The sequence below is a fragment of the Pogona vitticeps genome, chromosome 3, assembly GCF_051106095.1.
Source record: "Pogona vitticeps strain Pit_001003342236 chromosome 3, PviZW2.1, whole genome shotgun sequence".
NCBI classification, from domain to species: domain Eukaryota; kingdom Metazoa; phylum Chordata; class Lepidosauria; order Squamata; family Agamidae; genus Pogona; species Pogona vitticeps.
The window spans coordinates 119918445-119943251 of record NC_135785.1 but is presented as its reverse complement, the minus strand read 5'-3'; the positions used below and the strand labels follow the sequence as shown (position 1 = coordinate 119943251).

The following is a 24807-nucleotide window of genomic DNA, read 5'->3' as shown; positions in this document are numbered from 1 at the left end:
TACTACCTAATGGCATCTTTAAATTAGTGCAAAGTTTCTACATCTTTTTACAAGCATCAAGTTCAATAAATTGATACCACTTGATCAAGTGGATGGACAACTCATAATTTCATTAGGCTACTGCTTGCACTAGCGGCTCTGTTAGTGCTTGTGCAACCGCTAATGAAACAAAGCATCCTCTTGTACTTTTCCCTGCTGACAACATGGGTGCAATACTGCAAGCCAATGTCAGGCCATTTCCTAGCATTTTGAGCCATAGATGAATGCAATACCACAAATTCATAAGTCAAGAGGCTTTCTGAAAGACTGAATTTTAGAATATCCATACAAGAGATACTATAAATAAACATTTTAATCACAACACATGGAAACTCTCACTGACAAGAAATGTACAACAACAACTATAACATTATACAAATTTCCACTGAACTTGCAGTCATACTTGATGTCATTACACTCACACCCTCAACCCCTCTGCTGCGTAAGCCATGCTTAGCAGACATGCTTCTCGGCTAGGCAAGAAGTTTTTCTCCCCGCTGGCCCCCATCCTCTGAAAGGTAGCAGTCGTTCATACACTTTCTTCCTTGTTGTGACAAAACAAGCATTTTTCACACACCATTTCAGCTCAAGCTAATCACACCCCTCTGGTTAGGGGAGGAATTCTTATTCTGGAAAATACATCAGAGATATTCAGAGTTGGGACAACTTTTTTAGCCGTTTTTGAGTGGTTCCTTGCTCAGCATGAAATGGAAGAGTGGCTCCACCAATTCTCACTGCAAGTGCCAAATGAGTAAGAAATACAAAATCTGTCAGACATCAGTCCTTCAAACCTCCAAGGAGGGAGTCTTGTTTCATCCTCAAAGACAGAACACTAGGAGGGGGAATCCTTTCTGTTGGCAAGCATATATGTGGAAACTTTTCTTGCCTTTTCTTGGGTTTAGCTGCAAAAGCACTATTACAGCCAATCTGGCCCTTAATGACAATCAATAATTAGTCAGAAATCATTCACAGTTGCTATCAGTCAACTGTCAGAAGAGGCAGCTCCCATGGATTTGTAAATATGCTTACTTACATATGATTTATCAGTCTCATGGATGTACAGCTTAAACAAGCACGTTTTTCCAAGTGGCCTAGAAGTAAAAAGAAAATGTCAACATACGAGAATAAATGAGAATGAGAATAAATCACAGTACAATATATTTTCCCTTTTGGCAACACAAAGCAATGCACTGACTGGGTTTCTTCAGATGCTTATCAACTACTGGAGGCCTAACTAAAAGTTAGACTGGGTAATTGTCCTCAGGACTGCATTTCCACATTAACCATGCATCACATGGTATTTGGTATCCTACAGAACCTGTAGTGGATCCATGTAGTGGAGATTCTTTATAAAATAAATTTCAACGATTATCATGAAAGCAAGGTATGCAAAGAGCTATTTTGTTTAGATAATAGAACTTTATGCCATGAAAGATTAAACACATAGTTGAGAGCCACTTCCATTCCACAGTACTCTGTCTCTGAGCACTTATTCTTTCCCAACAATAAAAGTAGGCTAAATCCAATAGTTAGTTCCGACTAGAGTAGATTCACTGAATAATCAGGATTTGTTAAGTCAAGACTTATGTAAAACCTTTGATTCTTAAATTCAATTTAGGAATTTTTTTTCAAGAATAAACATTTCCAATTTCTCCTTCAAAGGTCCCAAGGTTCCCATGGAATGCCTTTCATCATTGGGAAGTATTGGGGGGCTGTACGTGGAGTCTTTGATTTCTCCGTGAGGGCTACAGTGGTGCCCCGCATGACGAGGATAATCCGTCCCGTGAAAATCGTTTAGCGAAACTGTCGTCATGCAAAAACTCTTTCCCTACTGGAACGCATTGAAACCTGGTTTAATGCGTTCCAATGGAGAAAATACCTCATCCTCCAGCGAAGATCGCCGATAGGGAAGCCATTTTGCAAGCGCTGATCTGCTGTAAAAATGGCTGTCCTGCGAAGCATGGGTCTGGAAAACAGAGGGCAGGCATTTTGCAAAGCTGAAAAAATTGTCTTGCGAACAAATGGTTCGCGAAGCACGGACCTAATCGATGTGCAGCGAAAATCCCCCATTGGAATGACTGTTTTGCGAATTGCTATAGCGATCGCAAAAAGTCATCGTTATGCGGATTCGACATTTAGCGGGGTCATCGTTTAGCGAGGTACCACTGTATTTTTGGTAATTAAAGTCTTCTCTCTCCCATTCCACATCCTCCAATGGCTTCCTAGTAATGAAACCCCATCCGTTTCTGCATTGACTTCAAAGTGTTAATGCTTACATATAAGGCCCTAAATGGTTTAGGACCCCGATACTTGGCGGAACGCCTGCTCCCAACTAGATCTACTCAGATCACCCGCACGAGCCAGGAGGTGAGGCTGAGGAGCCTAACGCCGAGGGAGGCCCGGAAGGAAAGGACACGAAACCAGGCCTTCTCAGTGGTGGCTCCTCGTCTCTGGAATAACCTTCCTCCGGTTATTCGTGCGGCCCCTACGCTGGGCACTTTTAAGAGTCAACTAAAAACATGGTTGTATGTTCAGGCCTTCCCTCCTGTCAATATTTAATTCTTTCTTTATTTTTTCTTTCATTTATTATTTGTTTTATTATTGTATGTGTTATACACTGTTTGTAAAATTCTTATGTTTCATCATATACACCTTATTGGAAGCCGTCCAGAGTGGTTGACCAGACCAGATGGGCAGGATATAAATAAATAAATAAATAAATAAATAGATAAATAAATAAGTAAGTAAGTAAGTAAGTAAGTAAGTAAGTAAGTAAGTAAGTAAGTAAGTAAGTAAGTAAATAAATAAATAAATAAATAAATAAATAAATAAATAAATAATTCCCCAAGAGCCTTGGGACCTTCAGGGGAGAAACTGGAAAAGTTTCCAAAAACATGCCATACCTGATTACCAGCCTTCTGTAGCATAACTTACAGAAAAATGATTTTAGTCAACAAGTTTACTTTATTTGTGACTAATTATGGGATTTATCTCTTATGTCCAAAACCATTTTCAGCACAAAGTATGTCAATCAAGATGAATTAAAGAACAAATTTAAACAATTTATTCTAGATAGAATTTTGATTACTTAAAAAAATATTCATAGCATTGTATGTTCCCATCGGTTTAACATTCTCTGAAACTGGATAATTTAGCTTAAAAAGTTACTGAATCACTTTTCTTATATCACTAGAAAGGGACTTAGAAATGCATTTAACTGCTTTTTAATTTGTAATTCCGCCCAGAGTAGACCTTTGGTCTCAATGGGTGGGGTAGAAATCTAATAAAATAAAATAAATAAAATCAGAGTTGTTGGTCTTAGACTACAAGTGAGAGATCAAGGTAGTGAATTCACTGAGTCTGTTATCTATGGTGTTATTGTATTTTGCATTTTCAAGACTAAATATTTAGACTGACACCTCATGTGTCCCTGGAAGTAATTCCGTAATCAAATCGAGATGTGAAGATCAGGATAAAGTCGAAAATTCAAAATACACCTCCCCCCCTTTATACTAGAAGAGTTAATAAACAGTGAAGCAAACTACTATGGAAGAATCCCTTTAGAATGAGTTACAGCACATGCTTTTCAAGACCAAGTGTCACCCATTTAAAATACTGTATACAATATTAAAATGCTATTGCTGTTGCTGTCCTCTTAATGAGAGAGGCATAGATAGCTTCACTGTCTATAAACTGCTACTCTTCTTCTGATGACAGCTGATCTAATTTGGAGGTTCTATCTATAATCAAGTAGAGATAACCAGTGAGGAATAATGGACTAAACGAGGATTAGGTCTCAGGAAACCTGGCTTCAAACCCCTGTTTTACCATGGAAAGTCATTGGACAGCGGCTTTGGTTAAACTACTCCTTAAACATTTCAGTTACCTGAAAAGACCCATTAGGGTTACTACAAGTTGGTTCTGATTTGTCAGCACACAACAACAACATAATGGCTGAAATCCTGTAATATGCCACAACTCGGGAAGACCCACTGAATCAATGCAATTTACAGAGAAGCTGACTCACCAAATTTCCACTGATTCAATAGCCCTAATCTAGCTGTCTTTTACTACTGGATTTCGGAGAATCAAATAGTCTGAGTGCTGTCTTTCTGATCTAATCATTTCCTTTGCCTATGCCAAAGCATGTTGTGGCTAGAGCAGACTCATTTTAATCGATGGAACTTAGAGGAGTTGGCCCACCAAATGTCGTTTGATTTAATGAGCCGACATGAAGCTATAGTGCAGTGATGGTGAACCTACGGCACGCAGAGCCCTTTCTGCGGGCACGCGAGCCATAAGTTGCTAGATCGCTACTCCCCCCCCCCCGCAGCTAAACCTCAGGAGGTGGCTGCAGCCGTGGTACTGGCGCTTCGACTTAGCAGCTGGCGGCAGATCTGGAGTGGGGTCTCGAGGCATCCCTGTGCCTCGGATTCCCCCTTCCGCCGCCACTTCTGGTTCCACCGCTGCCACGGCACACCACCCACTGTTTTTTTTTTTCTTTCTTTCCAAGTTTGGGTACTCGGGCCCAAAATGGTTCGCTGCCACTGCTATAGGGTTTTGGCTTCTGGAGTTGTAAATCACACATTTTATGCTACTAAAGGAGGAAAATAAATTCAGGTTTCAGAAGGAAAAACTGTTACAAATATTCCACCCACCCCACCCCACCCCATATTTCCTACTTTTTCTTTAGAACATATTTTTCTCCATGCTTAAAAAATTTCTGAAAACTGCAGTTTTTTCTAAAATCCAGTACTGTACTAAACAAGAGTATAGAACATCTATGATCAATACAGTATTAATGCTTTAGCCCTCTTCTTGTTCCGCTTAGATGACCAGCTACACGTACTGAAATAGTACTAATAACCTGAACAACATTAACACAGGAAGCATCACAGAAACTTCACATCATGTTTTGCTTTCACTTGATGTCTTGACCTTCCTTTCTTGCCCTACAAGCATTAAACATTGTGTCTTCAAAAAGCAGCGAACGTTATACCCAATTATAGACTCCAAACCAAAGCCACTGCAACCTATATTATTCCTTGAAACAGAAAAGCAAGTTTTATCCTGAACTTCTCCTTCAAGTGAAGAAGCACTAAAAACAAAGTTTAGTTTTTGGTACATGAGGCAGCCCATCTCACAAACGCCTCCTCTCCCCACGGCTAGGAGGAGAAGGACAACAATGACAAGTTTAATTGGTACCCTTTCACGACACACAGAACGTGTTGCTTCAGGACCAGGACACACCGCACGGCAATAACCCGTAAATAATATGTAAAAGCCACGCAGCACAAAGGCCACTGGAACTGTACTCTATACCAGTGGTCCCCAACCTTGGGCCTCCAGATGTTCTTGGACTACAACTCGGGCCTCCAGATGTTCTTGGACTACAACTCCCAGAAGCCTTCACCACCACCTCTGCTAGCCAGTATTTCTGGGAGTTGGTCCAAGAACATCTGGAAGCCCAAGGTTGGGGACCACTGCTCTAAAGGGAGCAAACCTCATCCTGGGAAATAGTACCCGTATTTTAGCTGCATTAGTTAAACCGAACCAGATTACTGGCCGATCTCCTGGTTCTGCGTCCCACTCAAGGAAGCGGCTCTTTTACAGACATGGGTCTCCTTCCGTGTCCCGCTAACGGAGACCTGTTGAGGTAAAAGGTGCCCGCGATGGAACTTCTGCAGCGCAAGCCCCACGGGCCGCTTGGCCGCTGCGCTACAGCCCTTCCCTGGGAGTCGCCCCCGCTCAAGAAACCTCAAGAGAGAGCCCTCGTTTTCCATCACCGCCGCCACCTTGGACTCGTTCCCTCCCCGCTGTCAGACTCTTTAGTCTTCCCCCCCCCCCGACCCCTAAGATGGCGGCTCCCGGCGTCGACGGTCCCCGGGGACGACCAGGAAGCATCCAAGCCCCACCACCACCACCACCACCACCACCACCACCACTTGGAGGGCCCCGAGCTGGTCTTCCCAGCGGCCACGACCGTAACCCCCACCAGCACCACCACCTTACCAGCCTCAGGGTCCCAGTTCACCCGCCTGGGGAGGCCGGCAGCCCTTCGCCCACAACGGGTCAGGAGCACGAACGCCATTCCTTCGCGAGAGCCGCAGGCCCCAGCAGGCAAAGACCAAAACAGGCAGGCGGACCGAGCCGGCGCGGCCTCCCTGAAGCCTCCGTGTCCTTTTTCCGCCGCCGCCGCCGCCGGGCCCATGTGACGGGAAGCCTTACCCCGGCTTGCACGCTGGGAGGAGCCGGGGAGCCTTGAATGGGCCTTGAATGGCAGGCAGGCGGGCGGAAGGGCGGGCGAGCGGGCTGAGGAAGGCGCGGCTGGAGGGGAGTTCGTGTCCTGGCCCCATTGACGCCACCCATCCGAGTTGGCCTGGGAGAATTCAAGCCCGAGGCCGTGGGCGATTTCGATTCACGCAATGCCTGGTTTCAGGATTGAACACACGCGTGGGTCTCCTGGAGCGGAAGTGATAATTCTCCCCCGCCATAGGAAACAATGCAGGACCACCACCACCCACAGCAACAAGGAAGCCAGCCTTTCTCCGCGTCAAAGCCGAGACAAAAGCCGTTCTCTCCCCGAAATGCTTCCCCTAAGGCAGAGCTCCTCATGCTGCCAACCCCGAAGGGACGGTGCGGCGCTTGCACCTCTTTTTTTTTCCTTCGTGGATTCTCTGTCGCAGAGGTGATTTCTCCACAGCAAAGGGAGCCCGCTGCAATCTTGCTGCCTTGATCGTGGAGAAATGGCAGATGTTTCAGACGACGACTTCCTCAGTTCTACCGTGTTTTGGTTCTTGCGTCTTACCAAAAAGAACAATGATGGATTAATTGTTAAATGTCTTAGTTGCGAGCAGTAGGGGCCCTCCATCAGCAAGCACACTGTTAAAAGGAGTCGTCCAGCAATTATCGGGAGAAATAAATACCGTAAGACAAATAAATAAATAGCCTTGTGGCCTTTTCCTTTATGTCTTCGGTGAGAAAAGGAAAATAGGCCTGTAATTGGAAAGATGCCATTGTTTAGATTCCCATGCACACTTTGGTGAATGATATTTCAAGGCCATGCTAACGATGCAGTATGCAACTGCCTTTCTTTCTGAGGGCACTTAGGGGAAAATAATAAATGCTGTGGAAAATCAAGACTGCAAGTAGAGGATTATGTCTGAAGCTCTTCTAAAGCTCAGTGTACGAGGCAGCATAATGGCATTATAAAAATCTTAGTCTGAAAACACTTGTTTTACTGCCCTGCCACAATCACTAACAACAGTGGATTTGCATGACATCAAAATAGCTGCACATTATCCGCTCATAGCCATCCTTCATTTTAACAAAATTTATTTAATCTTTTTCTTACTATGGATAATTTGTTGGGGGGTGGGGATGAACAGCTGGAAAGTGCCTTCTAGTTGTTAGCATGAAAAGCCCCCATATAGAAACACTACCTCAGGTCTTATGTGGATTTGTTTTTTCTTTCTAGTTTTTAAATTTTAAGAATATATTTTTAAAATATATATTTGAAATTCCTACCCATTTATTATTTTATTTATTGCATTTAAACCCTGAACATTCAGCCAAAAAACAAAACAAAACAAAAAAAAACACACACACTGTCAGAGGAGATAATATAAGTTATAAAACTGCCCTGCCCTCAGGTGTACAGTCTAAAATGTAAGACACAGCATCAAGGGAATAAAGGATATGGAGAGAGGTGAGAAAAAATAATTTCCGTCCTGAGCTGATGGGGGGGGTCACAATGGAGAGGCACCCAGATGTTATATTCCCTCTGTGGTCAGAGTGATGGCTTTTAAGAGTCTGGATGGGGGACACACTATAGTGGAGCCAGACTACAGTACAGTGTTCCAGATGAGGTTAGCGGAAGAATAATGTTTCCAACATTCTGCCCCCCCCCCCCCCGGTTCAGGATGAGGAAATGCAGCACTGAGTTTGGGAGTGAGGGAAGCATCTCTTACTTCAGGGCCTATATCGATATAATTAATAGGTAAGAGAGATGGGGGAAATTCCTGTGTTATCATTGGGGATGCTTTTTTGTTATGTTTTGAGCAGCAAAGATGACGGAAATAAATGGTGCAGGAGAACAGGGAAGGCATCGGGTTGCTTTGCCTCTCTTCCTCCCGAAGCAAAGCCAACTACACTATGATTTCTGTATTGCCACATACGGTATCTTCCAACTACCTCTCCCACGGCAGGGAGAAAACCTCCCTACAGTACTCAGAATAACAAAACTGCTTTCTCTAGCACAGTACCATCTTGAGGTAGATGACACTGCTCTAGAGGAGTTTTCTTCCATTTTTTCATTGTTTATAGAGCCAGGTGGCTTAGTATTTTTATTTAATACAATGGTTGGCATCCAACTGGTGAGCTATGCTTGCATAGGTGAAATTGCAGAAGTCATAACTGTAAATAGCCTCTAATTAACAAAGTGCATTTCTGTGTGTCTGTCAGAGCATCTGCCCTGATGTGCACCAGGAGTGCAATTGTATTATTTACTGGTAATTCACCACTGAAACATACACAATTTCATTAATATAGGCATAAATCACCAATGGCTAGTACTGCTGCTATCGCCTTTGTTACATTGGCCTGTGATTCACATGTGAGTCCTGGGAATCACTTTCCTAGAGCTGGGGGAGGGGATTCCCTTTCCCATCTAACAAGAGTGAGTAAAATTCCTACCCAACACTTGGAGAGCTACTGTTTGTCCTCTCCTGCTCTAGAGGAAACAAATTGGTCACTCTTAACTATCTGAAATTCTCTGCATTCCTAAGAGAAAGAGAGGATGTGGTAAATGAGTCAGTATGAAGAATGGGAATCGCTCTCTATACTCTCCATTTTTCCCCATACACTTTTCATGTACAGTTTTTCAAATACATTTTCCAAAATGGTGCACATGCACACACTCAAAGCATCAAAGCTATCAAAATATTATGAAATTAATAGAAAACATAATCTTGTTTATGTAATTGCTTGATGGTAATTGTGTAAGTTTTTCCTCCGCTGTGTCAGACAGCTGATGTTGCAGAGATTGTACAACTGTGGTTACAACCATTGCATCCCCCAATGTACAAAGTGAAGCCAAAAGGAGAGAAAACCTGCTGTCCATTTGCCTTACACACACAGTTCTTTGGCCAGTAACTTAAATGTGAAATAGCAAAGCAAAAGATATTTTAACAAAGCAGTCAGGGGCACAACATAAAAGAAGACTGTAATTTGCTTATCGAAGTACAGTATGAATAATTAAAAGGGGATTTCGGGGGCAAATAAGGATTTGGAGACAATGAGTGAGCGTGTGAGAGAAGTGTGATAACATTTGATTATGACTTAAAACTGAAAATCAAATTGTGTAGATTGCCCGAGAAGCAATATTAGTGTACTGTATTTTTAATATGGCCCAAAGTAATTACATAAAACGTTAGTGCATTGCAGAGTCATGCTTAAAATCATGATATATTGTTGACAGAAGGAAGCTTAAAGTGTTCTCTTACTAAAACAGCAATAGTAGATATTTCTGAAGATCCTGTTTTATGTATGAGTTTCTGTAACAGATTTAAGCAAAAGACCACTGTTGGGCATTTGATTTATTGTTTGTATTGCTTTACTCTAGGAGGGAAGACTCCTATTAGATTTTCTGTTTCAAGTGCCAAAATAGTTTTGCAGTTTTGGATGCTGTGCGTCTTGGATTGGGTGGGGCACATCTGATGTCCTGCTTCAAACAGTAAAAGCTTGGGCTGATCTGGAAGTACCAGAAACTGATATTAGTCCAAATGGCCTGAATCAGGCAGCAATATTACGTCCATACAAGTTATATTGAACTAAATGTTAATTATTTCTGAATAAAAATTGATTGAATTGGATGTGTTTTATTTCTAAAAAGAGGTGCTGAAATTAAAATCTAGCTAAAAGCCACATTCAACCATTGTCTTTTATAGAACGGATATTGTAATTATCACTTTCTTTGTGGCATGATCTTTTTAAGCAGACATATCTTGCACGTACACTGTTCTTTATAAGCAGAGGTGGAGACTTTTCTACCAGTGTCTCCAGTCCAGGCTTTTTACTGTTGTTTCCTTTTCTTTCTCTGTTGTGATTTACTTTGTTTGCTCTCCATCTGGTTGAATTTGTCTATTGTATAATAATCTTTTTATATTTATTCCTGTATTTTATGGTGTAAGCCGCCTAGAGTGGTCTTAATTGACCAGATAGGCGGGATATAAATAAATAAATAAATTTTAAGTTTGAAAGACAGGGAAGCAATTGTATACCTTTGTTATGTTAATAATGTAGAGATTTATTTGCAGGTAAATCCAGAGGAGTGTCGGATAAATCTGTTAACTGTTTTTTTCAGTTTTAGTGACGGTTCTCTTAATACATTTATTTGTTAGTCACACTCCATAGTGTTTTAAATGGTGCGGACGATTATAAAATCCTCAAAGAAATGTAAAGGCAAGAATTCTGCGGCATGTTGCACGGGGCTGGGTGAGGAAGAACGTTTCGCAAACATTTCCGTTCATGAAACGTCGGCCGGTAGGCAAAATAAGAAACAACGCCCCCCCCCCCCTCCCTCCGCACCCACTCCCGGGCCGGAGCAATTTCGGTTCCGCCTGCGCTCTGCCGCGTGAGCGACTTCGACGCTCGCTGGGCGGCTGGTTTGAATGACCCGCTTAGGAGGTTGCGGCGCGAAGGGGGCGAGAGCCAATCAGCGAGAGGGATTTTTCGCGCTGGTTTTGGCTGGAGAAGGAGGCGGAGACCAGAGAGGGGCAGACGGGGCGGCAGGAGAGGAGAGAGGAGGGAGACCAGCGCCGGGGAGTTTTATCACTGGGGGCCGGAGGGGTGGGGGGGAGAGAGAAAAGAAATGCGAACCCCCTTCGGAGCGCAGCAGGTCAGTGAAGGAGCGGCTCTCCCGGGGACGGGGCGGGGGGCAGCCCTCGGCCGGCAGACGGATGCGGCAACTCCTTCCTTCCCGCCTCTCGGGGGTGGTGGTGGTGGTGGTGGTGGTCCCGGGCGAGAGATGCCGGCTGCCGTGCATGGCTTTTCCTGCCCCCCCCTCTACGACCAGTCTCGCTTCCCGGCAACAGGGAATCCCCCTCGTTCCCGCGTCTGTTCCCCCCCCCCCGGGGGAAAGAGAGCGGGCGGGAGCCGGGCGCCCCGACCTCTCTCTCTCTCTCTCCCCTTCCCGTTTGATTCCCGGTGCGGGGGCGCCACCCTCCCGCTCTGCTCTTCCTCTCCCGGTCCGGGGCTCCTTTCCCGTTCTTTAAGCGCCGCCGCGTGGTGGGCTCTCCTTCGCCTCTCCGCGCCCCCCCCCCCCGAAGCATCCTCCTCCGTTTACTGAGACCCTTACCCCGTTTTTCCCCCCCTTCCCCTGAACGTCTCCCGTGGGCCGGCTCTGGCCTGGCCCCTGGAGCGCCGCTGCCGAGCGGGAAAGGTCGGGGGTGGGGGGGGTGGGAAGCTGGCGGTTCAGGCTCCCCAGCGCCGCCTCGCCTTCTCCAGCGCCCCTTTGCAGGGTCAAGTCAGAAGAACTGGGAAAGACCAGAGGGGGGTGGGGTGGGGGGGGAGAAAAAAAAACCCACCCTAAACTGGCCAAGGGTTGCAATTTCCCCCGAAAGGAGCCGGGCGGGCAGCTTCTGGCGGAGCCCCTTTATTGGGGCCGGCGGGCGGGCGGGCGCTGGTGGCTCCGCGTCCTCAAATAAACGCTCGAAAGAGAGAGAGAGCTGCTTTTCGGGGGGTCGCCCGCTTGGCTCCTGCCTTTGCTGGGTAAAGGCAGCTGTTGCTGTTTGAACTGGAGGGCGCAGGAGGGAAGGAAGGAAGGAAGGAGGGAGCCAGGATGTAACTCTGGGAACGTATGGCGGGGGAAGCCATGTTTGATTCATTCTCCAGCAAGTAAGTGCTGAGGTGATGATGCGACTGCGATGCATTTGGACCCCCCCTTTTTTTGCTGGTTAGGTTTTCAGAAAGGGATAAGAATGGAAGCGGTTGTGAGGGAGCCAGATAAAAAAATCTCTCGCTTCTAAGCTGCAATCCTGGTTTTAAAGTAAGATGACCAAGCCTCGAAGGCATATTCTTGGTCCCAAGTGCGGGTGGTCAGCGAGGCTGTACGCTGATTCTCACGGTAGGGGAGAAGTAAATGATGGGAAAAGATCCATCCAGGGGGGAAAAATGCCATAAGGTATATTGATTTAGGCTTCATTATGTCTGATTTGTTAGGAAGCGGCTTTTTGAATATCGTCATAAACCAGTAAAATCCCAAATACCACCCATTTCATGAATCTGCAGTCTCACCATGCATAGATATGTGCAGTCCCGGTATGTGCATATTAATTTGGATTTCATGACTAGAAAAAAAAAGATTCGTTAAGGTTCTAAAGCCGAGGCTTGAGCTGTGGCAGATAAAAGAGTAAGCCATTACAGATGCAAGCATGCTAAGATTTTGTAAGATAACGTGTTTCACTTCAGAATAGAATATATAGGTTGGTTCTTCATGCGCCCTTTGCAGCAGCTGTGGAGCCTTTATTTCATAAACCACATAAATGTCTGAGGTCCCTTACAGCAGAGGTGGAAAACTTGTGCTCTCCAAATGTGAATTGGAGTGGAACATCACCCAGGGACCATGAAGGCTCTGGACTGCTATTGTGTGCATTGCCACAGGTTTGCATGGAGTGGGATGCGTGCAAGAATTGTGGCACAGTTAGAGGGTGTGGAATTGGTTAATGTGGGTTAAAATGTGGAAAGATAGAATGCATATTTGAAATCTGCTTTAAAAAGGGTATCTTTCATTAAGTCATTTTTAGCTGACCTCATACGGTATACTGAACAGAATTCTATAGGCAGTTTTACCTTTGTGTAGGGGAAATTGTGCAAGTCTTTGTGGTAAATTGCCACTCATTAACAAAGTGCCAGTTAAGTCCCTTGGTGCACCCAGTCAGTTGATTGGTTGCATGCCTAGGGGTGCAATCAGCACCTCATGAATGAGTGACAATTTGCCATCTGGACTTACACAGTTTTCTTTACAGATGTGTAAATTATTAGTATGATTCTGGATGTTAGAAATTAAATATTCCCCCCTCCAAGTATACTTAATTTCTTACCGACTTTGGAGAATTGATTCTGATTTTATGGTTTCTTTTTTTTTGTCACTGTTATTGTTCCTTTAATTTTATAATTTAAACCATATTATTAGATTTTTGAAATGTGTAAATCATATGAAGGACTAATATGAAAAAGTGGCATATAGATGCCATGAATAAACATTACTGAAAGTAATTGCTTGTGTATCCTGTGATTATGAGGTCTGGTTTTTGTCAATTCTGAGCTTGTTTTAATTTTTAGCATCCTAAAATATTCACTGGATATATCCCTTATATTAAACAAAAAATTACAAGTGATGTCTTATGGTTTCAGTTGCACGCATTTGCAACTTCAGAGTAGTTGTCATTGGTACATTATTCTGGAGTGAGACTGAAAGCACAGTATGTCTATGTTTATTCACATAACGGTGCTGTTAATACAGACGTACTCAGAAGCAACTATTGCTTTATGGTGTCTGCTTCCAGGCAGGCAGTATAGGATTGCAGCCCATGGAATACAGTGACTGAAATCCAGTAGCAGAACTTAACACTGTGTAAGACTGGTGATGTCATCAGTTGTGTGTTTTTTTTGGGGGGGGGTTCATAAATGTAAAAAATCCCATGCCCCTGAAGATCTGGACACGATCTTGGGATCCCTTTCATCCTGCTAAAGCTGTTGCAGGCCTTGAGAAGGGGGAGAGAAAGCCTTTAATTTCTGAAAATTGCCACTGCTGGTAAAATCAGCCTGTTGGCAGTGATCTAAGAGTTTCCCCAGGACAAAAGGGATCCCAAGGGACCTTCTGACTGTCTCATAGGCCTTACATCACATACGTTCTACTACTAAATTCCAGCCAGTGTGACCGAATTTCTGAATAAATATCAATGGAATTTTTCAACTTGTTAAAAATGTGTGTCATCCTCTAACTGATTGATATTATCAGGACTGTTTTATTCTTGTGTTCTAAAATCTGTTCTAAATTCAAATGGCACCCATCCTTCTGAATCAGCCTGAGATTTACAGTAATCTGAATGTAATCTCAGTTGTTGTTTGCCTTATGCCCTGTATTTTTTAGGGTTCTTTTTCAATAAAAATAGATTTTAGGAGTAGGTATTGCAGTTTCATGCAATTGTATGTTATTTCTAAATACATCTAATTGGAAGAAAGTTCTAGTGAACCTTATTTGGAAGGTTAGCATGAATTTACTCGGGCAGTTTAAACTGATCAACCTTATTATTTCTGAAGTTAATATTATTTTAATTGACACATGCAGTGCAGCATGGAAATAAATCAATAAAAAGAAATGTAAACAGATTTTTAAAAAATTAAATTGGCTTTTTAAATTTATTTATTTATTTAAATTTAATATGCAGCTCTCCTGGTGCTATAGCAATGCTCTAGGCAGTTCGTAATAAAAACATAATGCAATGAGTAACATTATAAAACCATAAACAATCTAGTCACATAAAGACAGAAGGCAACAGCATCAATAAAGTTACATGGTACAAAAAAAGAAACCAAAATATAGGTAACAAATGACTGGACGGAGATGTAAGATTGCCTCTTGCTTTTTGCATAAAAAAACTGTCTAAAGATTGTTTTGTATTTGGGATGGAATATAGTCTAAAGTTTTTTTCATAATGGAGAAAGATTAATTGTGTTGTATGAGACTGTTTACCTTACAATCTTTTAAAAAATGTAAATGTAAGATTATTCTGCATATGTTTTTCTGTCTAGAAGATACCATCACAGATGTTTTGTTTTGCAGTTCCCAAAACTGAATTTGTGGCTCCTGGGATAACATGCTTCTTAACAGCAAAGATGCCTTAAAATATAGCCAATTAAGACAGGGACCTGGATCCTATTGTTCCTTTGCAAATTTGTATCCAGAGTTAACCCCTTACCTCTTAAGTACCATAAGAGGTTCTGTGAATAGGCCATTTTGGGTGGAATAGATATGATAAAAAGGAGATGTTAACAGCTGAAATAAAATAATTTATTTTGTGATGTAACTAAAACTAACCTGAAATGTTTTTATTCTAAAAATTAAACCTGGGTTATAAATATTAATTTTGCAACAACCAGTAAAATTGAGCTTTTATGTAGAAAACTGTGATTTAAATTGAGTCTTACTGACTAGTGATTTACATAACAATAAAATTGGAAACTTCCCTTATACCATGTTGCTATGGAATAGAGCTTGTTGTTGTTACATGCTATCAAGTTGCCTCTCAACTTATTGTTGTTTAGTCATTAAGTCGTGTCAGACTCTTCGTGACCCCATGGACCAGAGCACACCAGGCCCTCCTGTCTTCCATTGCCTCCCGGAGTTTGATCAAATTCATGTTGGTAGCTTCGGTGACACTGTCCAACCATCTCATCCTCTGTCGTCCGCTTCTCCTCTTGCCTTCACACTTTCCCAGCATCAGGGTCTTTTCCAGGGAGTCTTCTCTTCTCATCAGATGGCCAAAATATTGCAGCCTCAGCTTCAGGATCTGTCCTTCCAGTGAGCACTCGGGGTTGATTTCCTTCAAAGTGGATAGGTTTGATCTCCTTGCAGACCAGGGGACTCTCAAGAGTCTCCCCCAGCACCACAATTCAAAAGCATCAATTCTTCGGCGGTCAGCCTTCTTTAGGGTCCAGCTCTCACTTCCATACATCACTACTGGGAAAACCATAGCTTTGACTATGTGGACCTTTGTTTTTTATGATGCTGTCTTGGTTTGTCATCGCTTATAGCAACCATATAAATCAGTAATCGTCAGAATGTCCTGTTTTCAACAACCTTGCTCAGCTCTTGTGCATTCAAGGCTGTGGCTTCCCTTTAGGTCTTTGTCTTTTCCTGCCACGTTAAACTTTTCCTAGCATTATAATCTTTTTCCAGAGGATCTTTCCTTTTGTGAAGTATACAGTGTATGAGTTTCATTGTTGTTATTTTTGACTCCATAGAAAGTTCAGGCTGGATTTACTCCAGGACTTACCTGTTCATATTTCTGACGTACCAGGGTATCTGCAAGGTGCTCCTCCAGAACCATATTTCAAACAAATATTTTTTCCATCAGCTTTCTTTACTGTCCAACATTTGTACCCATACATAGTGATCAGAAACATAAAAGTGTGATTTATCTTGGCCTTGGTCTCCAGTGACACATCTCTTTTCTAATTCCTTCATTGCCTTTGAATCTCCACCTTCCTCTGGTTTCTTGACTGCAGTCTCCATTTGGATGGATTATAGAACCAAGGTATAGAAAATCTTTAACAACGTCAGCTTTCTCTTTGTCAACATTAACGTTGTGCAATTCTTCTGTAGTTGTGATTTTTGTCTTAATGCTCAACTGCAGTTTGTTTTGGCACTTTCTTTCACTAAAAGTCAGGATCAATTTGATTTAAATCATGCTTAAAATGGATTTTCATTTAAATTGTGACTTAAAATCAATTTGATTTTTAAAAAAAACATTGGTTTTTATCCTGTTTTCCCAAAAATAAGACCTAGCCTGAAAATAAGCCCTAGTATGATATTTCAGGATGCTCGTAATAGAAGCCCTACCCTAAAAATAAACCCCAGTTAAATGAAATCCCACCCTCCACCATTGTGCAGCAACCAGAAGAAGATGACACGACTATTTGAATGAATGTAGATTGCTGTACGTGAAAAGATAAAACATCCTCTGAAAATAAGCCCCAATGTGTTTTTTGGAGCAAAAATTAATATAAAACCCTGTCTTAGTTTTGGGGAAACATGGTGTTCACCCTACTAAAAGTTGTTTCAAGTCATTGTTACTTACTGCCAGTAAGATGGTGTTATCTACATGCCTTACATTATTGATGTTTCTAACACCACCAGAAGTTGGCGGGAAAAGGAGAGTAAAAGGCCTGGTATTTTTGCAAAAGAGATACATGTTTTGCATATTAAACATTTCTAGAGGCTCTTCCATGTAGCTTTCAAGGTTCCCGGTGAAGTTGCTCCTTGAGGCAAAAGCCCTCTGCCTTCCTCAACAAGAGCTGGTTACTCTGACTTTTTGCCTTGCTTGCTTTTGCCTCTCTTCCCCCATCCATTCCTGCTAGGGGTCTGGGATTGCAGGAGCTGGTGAGTAGCCACTTGGGTTGAGAAGAAAGGGAAGCTTATGGGATTCCCTTTCTCACATCTCCCTCCAGCCCAATTCCCTTCCCCCAGCTGCCATTTTGCTTCTCATAATTGAGGCTTGGCAGGCAGATGTGCAGTGTATATGTGCACCCTGCATATAATCTGAAGCCAACTTAATGGCATATCCTGTCCTCCAGGTGGGGGTCTGAATCAGTAGGTTAATAATTTTGTTACATATTGATTTAAAATGTGGCCCTCATTGAGCACCCTAATGTGGCCCCCATGTCTCAGAAGAAAGAGGATTCCTGATTTAGGGAGTCAGTCTATCTTGTATTCAGTCTTCCTCTTTTCCTGCTGCCTTCTACCTTTGCCATCATTTTTGTCTTTTGCAGAGAATCTTCCCTTCTCATTATGTGCCCCCACAGCAGAACAACCTCCACTTCAACTTTTTTGCTTCCAGAGATTTTTCAAGCTTAATTTGATCTAGGACACACTTTTGTCTTTCTGGCAGTCCAGGCTATTGGTATAGCTCTCCTCTAGCAGCATAATTGAAATAAATAAATTTGTTCAAATAAAGCTATTACCAAACAACTTCAGAAATCCTTTACTATATCATCAGTGCAAGGCCTACTCAGAAGTAAATTTAATTGAATTTAGCAGGTGTTATTCCAAGCTAAGTGACTATAGCTTTCTACCTTCACCTACATTTTCTTGTTTATTTCAGTACCAGGAAAAACATGCTCCAATAAATGTCAGGGTTCAGTTGAAATTCTAGCTTATGGACCTTTTGTCTGTGTCATAACAACTTCTGACCTCTTTTGTTTGTTTGTTTATTTGCATTTGTGAACAGTAGACATTAGTTCCATAAAGTCCTTGGCACCTCAATCCTTTTTTGGCTTTGTTTGCCCACATAGCCAGTACTGAACTGGGATCTTAGCATAAGTTTAGGGATAATTAGGTGTAATTCATATACTGATTTATTTACTATTTATTTTTCTCAGCCTTTCCTTCAGACTTGTGACTAGGCATGGGACTTTCATTTGGAGGGGGTGTTGTAGCATCCTGAATTTGCCAGGAATTCTCCCAGGTAGAATCCTGGGAGCTACTGCCCCAAAACTAGTTTTAAGATTTTCTCGCCACTATATGGTTCTCCAATTGCCATTACATGGGTCTTTCAAGAAGCAAGAAACTGCTCCTGATGGTATCTGGGAGTAGTAAAAGTGTTAATGGGAATCACAAGGGAGTATGGGATGAGTAGTCTCAATGGCTCTTGGGCTGTATAGATGGATTTTCTTAAGCAATTGTGTCTACCGTTGTTGCATGATCATCCAGGGCTTTGATAGACTTGGCTGCCGAGGCAATGGGAAACTTTCCAAGATTCATCAGGAACCATTAAGAAGTATAACCTGAGATGGGATTTTCAGATTTTCTGGGCCACAAATACTCCGTCTTGGGGAGTTCTGTCTACCTTACGGATGCCTTACAATGCCAAAATGTGATACACCTGGGGGAAAAGTCTAAATTGGAAGGCTCTGAGGCTTAGCTCAGCCAAGCTTCCTGTTCCTGCCCTGCTGCTGGTTGGTCGCATTCTTTCTGAACAGCAAATATAGGCAGTCTGAGGCCTAGCTAAGTCTCGGGGCCTTCCAATTTAAGCTTTTCTCCTACCTGCATCACGTTAAGGTTTTCTTAGATGTCTGTAACATATGTAGAACTTCCAGAATGGAGAATTATGGTATTTGTAGTCTTTAAGATCCAAAGACCCCTCCTGGCTGAATTGACTCCCCACCCCTGCAGAGGTTATGAGCTGCAGAAGTCTAGAGACCTTTGGGTAGAGTGGGTGGCATATAAGTTAAATAAATAAATCCCACCAGATAGTGATTTAACTACAACAACAGAACTGTACAAAGCTTTCCCACCTTGTGGGTTCCAGTCCCACCATTGAGACCCAACCCTACTCAGCTAGCTCAGGCAGGGAGACTGCTGGGCTACAGGGTTGGTGTTACACCAGTGAAATCTCTAATTGACAATTTTTTGAGGATTCTTGAATAATTTTTTACTGTGTAATGTTTAAATAATGAGGAATACCAGATGGCTTTATTTATTATGTCTCAGTATAATTCTGCAGGGTGAAACAACTTGGTATCTTAACACTAATAGGTTTATTTAATAACATCAGTGGATGGTACAGATGGGATACTATGTTTAATGGTGATAGGTCCTAGAAATCAACATGATAATAATTCTGTCCCTTTTCAGCAAATTCAGTCACAACTCATCCTAAACTACAGTGGTGCCTCACACAACGATGTTAATTGGTTCCAAAAAAATCAACGTTGGGTGAAACATCGTTCTGTGAAACACCATTTCCCATAGGAATGCATTGAAAACCGGTTAATCCATTCCAATTGGAACGGATTGCCATCTTTAAGTGAAAAAACCCATAGGAAACATCGTTGAGTGAAACAATGTTTCCTCCATTGGAATGTATTGAAGCCGACTCAATACATTTCAATGGCTTTGCGAAGTCCATTTTTGCTCATTTAAAAGTGCCTTACAATGTTTGGAACAGGTTTTAAATGCTTGCAATCGTTAGCCCACCTCCTGAACCCTATGCAAACTTAATTTGGTGTTGTTCTGAGTCGTCCTTAATTTTTTTTTTTGATTTTTTGTTTTCCCTATTTAAATGCATTGAACTGTCCATTCAATTGATTTAAATGGGGAAAATAAAAAATCACCAAAAATTAATGAAAACTCAGAACAAAACCAAATTAAGTTTGCACATGTTTCACAAGGTGCACTATGGAATCCAAGCATTTAAAACAGGTTTCAAACATTTTAAGACACTTTTAAATGAGCAAAAAGGGACAACATTAAGTGAAATTCCCCCATAGAGAACATCGTTAAACGATGGGGGAAATTCCTCAAAAAAACCCATCGCTGTGTGAATTCATCGTTGTATGAAGCAATCGTTGTGCGAGGCACCACTGTATGTGTTTTCCCTTCAAATTGGGAAGAACCCACATAAAAACATCAGTCTGGATTGAAATGTCCCAAAGAATCTGAAAAGGATATTTTGTTGCAAATCTAATTAATTCTTAGGCCTACAATTGCTTCAATAAAATTGCTCAAATATTACAACTTTAGTAGAACTCCCAATTTTCAGCCTCCCCTTTTTCAATGGCTAGTTCACAGAAGAATTATAATAGGCACACTGTTTTTCACTTCAAATACAATGTTGTATTTAAGCAATTGTCTTGATAGTAAAAGCAAATGCATGCAATTAGACATGCAAGTTAGTGGGTTGATGAAAGTACAGTGCACTCTGGTGGGTCTTTAGTCCATCTTAGAAATGCTGGATATACCCTTCTAGCGGACTAGTGCTTTTAGAACAGGGGTCTCAAACTCAATTTACCTGGAGGCTGCTGGAGGCAGAGTCTGGGCAAGGCTGGGCTGCATCAGATTTTCTGCCTAGAGCCTGAGGAAGCCGCCCAGGAGTTTCCTTAGCCCAGCTGGGGCTCCAAGGAGGAGGAGGAGGGGTGCACGAGCCCTCATTGCCAGCCACGACCCCCTCTGGCTCCTTCTTCACTACCACCACCAGCAGGATGAAGGGAGGGAGCGCCGGGGGGGGGAGGGCATGACATACATTTTTTTAAAAAAACCCTCACAGACATTTTTTTAAAAAAACCCTCACAGAATCGCCTTGCCAAAGGACAAAAGTCCCCATCGGTACCCGTGAAATTAAACAGAATGGGGTGGGGGCAGGATGAAGAAGAGGAGGAACTGATGCTTGGGGCGCTGAGAGAGAAAGAGAGCCAGAGAGCAGCTTCCCTGGAAGAGGCGACGGTGGTGGCAGCTGCTGGTGGCGGCTTGGAGGTGCTCTTCGAGGACGGGCCGGTAGCGAGCTCTGCTCTCAGGCATCATTCAGCGGTGGCTCAGGTGCTTGGGGAAAAGGGCTGGCAGCGCGCCTTGCTCGCCGGCTCTCCCCCAAGACAGCGCCTCTTGCACCCTCCATCCGGAACTGCAGCCTGCCAACCAGCAGACAGGCGGGCCAGCTGGCAGGCTGCAGTTCCGGATGGAGGGTGCAAGAGGCGCTGTCTTGGGGGAGAGCCAGTGAGCAAGGCTTTTTTTGACTCTTGGCAGCAGAGGACGTGTGGGCGCTTCAGTTGCCTGTGATATTTCCTTACTCTTAAATTCTGTCAGATTATTTAGAAGGTTGCTTAAACAGATTTTCTTCTCTAGTGTATTAAGATTATCTATGTATTTGCTGCAAGACTCATTTTTTGCAATGTAGCCTAACTACTTCACCCTAGTAATTATAATACAGTGGTGCCTCACTAGACAGTTACCCCGCATGACAGTTTTTTCGCTAGACATTGACTTTTTGCAATTGCTATAGCGATTCGCAAAACAGTGATTGCTATGGGGGAATTTCGCTGGACAGTGTTTGGTCCCTGCTTCGCAAACCAATTTTCTCTAGACCAGTGGTCCCCAACCTTGGGCCTCCAGATGTTCTTGGACGACAACTCCCAGAAGCCTTCACCACCTCTGCTGGCCAGGATTTCTGGGAGTTGAAGTCCAAGAACATCTGGAGGCCCAAGGTTGGGGACCGCTGCTCTAGACGATTTTGACAGCTCCCTCCGTGCTCACAAAATGGGTGTTTTCGGGACCTAGGCTTCGCAAGACAGCTATTTAAACAGCTGATCGGCGGTTCGCAAAGCTGCTTTCCTGTGGCCGATCTTCGCTAGACAACAACGATTCTTCCCCATTGGAACGCATTAAATAGTTTTCAATGCATTCCAATGGGGAAATGCTTTTCTCTAGACAATGATTTCGCTAAACAGCTAATTCAGTGGAATGGATTTTCATCGTCTAGCAAGGCACCACTGTATACTTGTCTCCTTTATTGCATTTGTACAACATTGTCTCTCATGCTCTCCCTCCAATAGGGTAATCTTGCTCCTGTTTGTTGTTAATTGATGTCAGGTCAACTCCAAACTCTATGGATTAATGAATTAGGCCTTTTTCTTAATGATCTTGCTCAGTTTTGTACACTATAGGTCCTGACTTTCTTTATTGAGTGAATTCATCCAATTCTAGGTCATCATCTTTTCCTAACACAGTGGTACCTCGCTAGACGACGACCTCGCGAAATGATGAATCCGCATGACGAGATTTTGTGATTGCTATAGCGATTCGCAAAACAGTGATTCCAATGGGGGATTTTAGCTGCACAATGATTTGGTCTGTGCTTCGCAGACCATTTTTTTGCAAGATGACGATTTTTACAGCTGATCGGCGGCTTTGCAAAATGGCTTCCCTATGGGCGATCTTCCCAGGATGACGATGTATTTTGCCCATTGGAACACATTAAATGGGTTTCAGTGCATTCCAATGGGGAAACGGTTTTCACATGACAATGATTTAGCTAAACAGCGATTTCAATGGGACTGATTATCATCATGCAGGGGACCACTGTATTACTGTCTTCCAGTGAATTCTGTCTTCTATGGCCAAAGTATGATAGTTCAGTTATTTTTGTTCCCAGTGAGGTTGGATTTTTTATAGAACCCACTGTTTGTTTCTTTGTCAGTACACGGTTCTCCTCCAGCAGCACATTTTGAATGAGTTGGGCTTTTTCCCCGATAGCTTTCTTCAGTGTCTTTCTATCCATTCATAATAATTAGGAATGCAATGGTATGGATAATATTGGCCTTTGTTGCCTGTGATATTTCCTTACTCTTAAGAATTTTTTCTTGTTCCATCATAGTTATCCTTCCAAATCTCAGTCTTCTGGTTTCTTGGTTACAGTCTCCATTTTAGTTGAACCGAGTTATAGGAAATCCTTAATAGTTATAGTTTCTTTGTTGTTAGCATTAAACGTATGCAACTCCTCTGTAGTTGCTATTTTTGTCTTAATGTTCAGCTTAATTCTCTTTTTGCACTTTCTTGTTTCACTGCCTGCACTTGTTTCAAACCATTTGCTATTTTCTGGCAGTAATATATCTTAAATTATTGATGTTTCTTCCATCAATTTGCACTCTTCCTTCATCCAAATCTTGTCCAGCTTTCTATATACAGTGGTGCCTCGCATAACGAGGTTAATCCGTTCCGGATTAACCTTCGCTATGCTGAAGCATCGTTGAACGGGGCAGGGATTTCCATTGGAACGCATTAAACATGGTTTAATGCGTTCCAAATGGGCCAAATACTCACCGTTCAGCAAAGCTTCTTAATGGCCGGCAGCCATTTTCGCGCCCTCGCCTCGCTTAACGAGGGCGTGAAAACGCTGCGCGCAGCCATTTTGGGCCATTTCCGGGCTTCCGGCGGCCATTTTGGTCGCCGAACAGCTGATCGTTGGGCTTCGTTTTGCGAAGATCGGTAAGCGAAACGCTTACCGGTCTTCGCAAAGCGATTTTTCCCCTATTAGAAAAACGTTAAGCGATCGCATTAGCGATCCGAAAAAACGGATCGCTATGCGATTTCGTCGTTATGCGGTGCGCTCATTAAGCGAGGCACCACTGTAGTATATTCTCCATATAGATTGGTGATGACTTGTGTTTAAACAGAAACAAATCTTCCAGAGTTTAATCAGGTTATCGCCAAGTAAATGTGCATAAGACTGTCCGGAACTGAACAGAAAAAATGCTTTAATTTCTGTTCACGAAGTCTCTGTTACTGGACACTTTAGCTGTCCTTCTATGGTAGTGGGTTCCCAACCTTGGGTCCCCATATGTTCTTGGACTGCACCTCCCAGAAATCCTGTCCAGCACAGCTAGTGGTGAGGGATTCTGGGATATTTGGTCCAAGAATATCTGGAGACCCAAGGTTAGGAACCACTGTTCTATGGATATTCTTCATTCTCCATTGTCTTCCTTAATGTATTCTGAACATCTGTGACCAGAGGGGACAGATATAAAATCTATGAACTATGCTGTACCAGGTACCCACTGTTTCTTGAATGATATTACTTTCTTTTGGCAGCCATATCATATAAGCCACTTTTGCTAAAATGGAGCTTGCAAGAAGGCGGTGTTGGGGGGGGTCACCTGTGCCCTTTCTGTTGACTTGGAAACAGCCTATGCACTGTGTACAGTAGTTTTAAAACTATGAAACCACTGGGTAGAGTTATCCAGAGTTTTGAGCCCAACTGTTGTAAATAAGACACAACTCTGTTTCTCACTTCTCTCTCTTGCAGAGAGGTGGTATAACTCAAGCTGGATGTTTGGAGGCAATTCTGAGGTGTATTTGGGCCAACCAAGATTTAAGCTAAATTAGACAGGATATTGTTTGTTGGAAAGGTCAGGAGGAGATTTACAGCCAGGTTTTGGAGGGGATTATATTTATCTGAAGATTGAAGCCTGCAGTTTTGGGATACTCCTGTGCCCAGTGTTATATCTGGAGGTACAGGTAGCCTCAGAGGCTTGCCTGGCTTGCCAGCTGACTTTGTCTGAAAAAAACCTAGACGTGGGGTAAATTATGTGTTTGGTGGTTTGAATGGTCATGAATTTAAATAGTCATGATGTTGATCAGGATAACGCCTAAGCATTTGACGTCTATTGTGTCACTATCATGCATTGTGCATGTGCCTGCCTTTGAGGAGAGGTCAA

At 42.8% G+C, this 24807-nt stretch overlaps 2 protein-coding genes across 6 annotated transcripts in view; one reads left to right on the top strand and one right to left on the bottom strand.

Annotated features, from left to right (window-relative positions):
• LETM1 (leucine zipper and EF-hand containing transmembrane protein 1) overlaps positions 1-6265 on the bottom strand; it is a 44493-nt gene extending 38228 nt beyond the window's left edge. The window contains exons 1-2 of the mRNA XM_020805912.3: positions 6052-6265; positions 1073-1130 (exon numbers count right to left, since the gene is read on the bottom strand). Coding sequence (XP_020661571.3) covers positions 1073-1130; positions 6052-6250 — 257 coding nt within the window. The 5' untranslated portion in view covers positions 6251-6265. The remainder of the gene's footprint in view (positions 1-1072; positions 1131-6051) is intronic.
• A 4522-nt stretch (positions 6266-10787) lies between these two features.
• The window catches only part of NSD2 (nuclear receptor binding SET domain protein 2), a 124562-nt gene continuing 110542 nt past the window's right edge, over positions 10788-24807 (top strand). For 4 of the 5 annotated variants that reach the window (XM_020805918.3, XM_078390655.1, XM_072994831.2 and 1 more), the window contains exon 1: positions 10788-10936. The gene's annotated coding sequence lies outside the window, so the exon portion shown is untranslated. Of the gene's footprint in view, positions 10937-11751; positions 11935-24807 lie in introns of those variants that run through there. The other variant, XM_072994830.2, reaches the window with a different exon arrangement.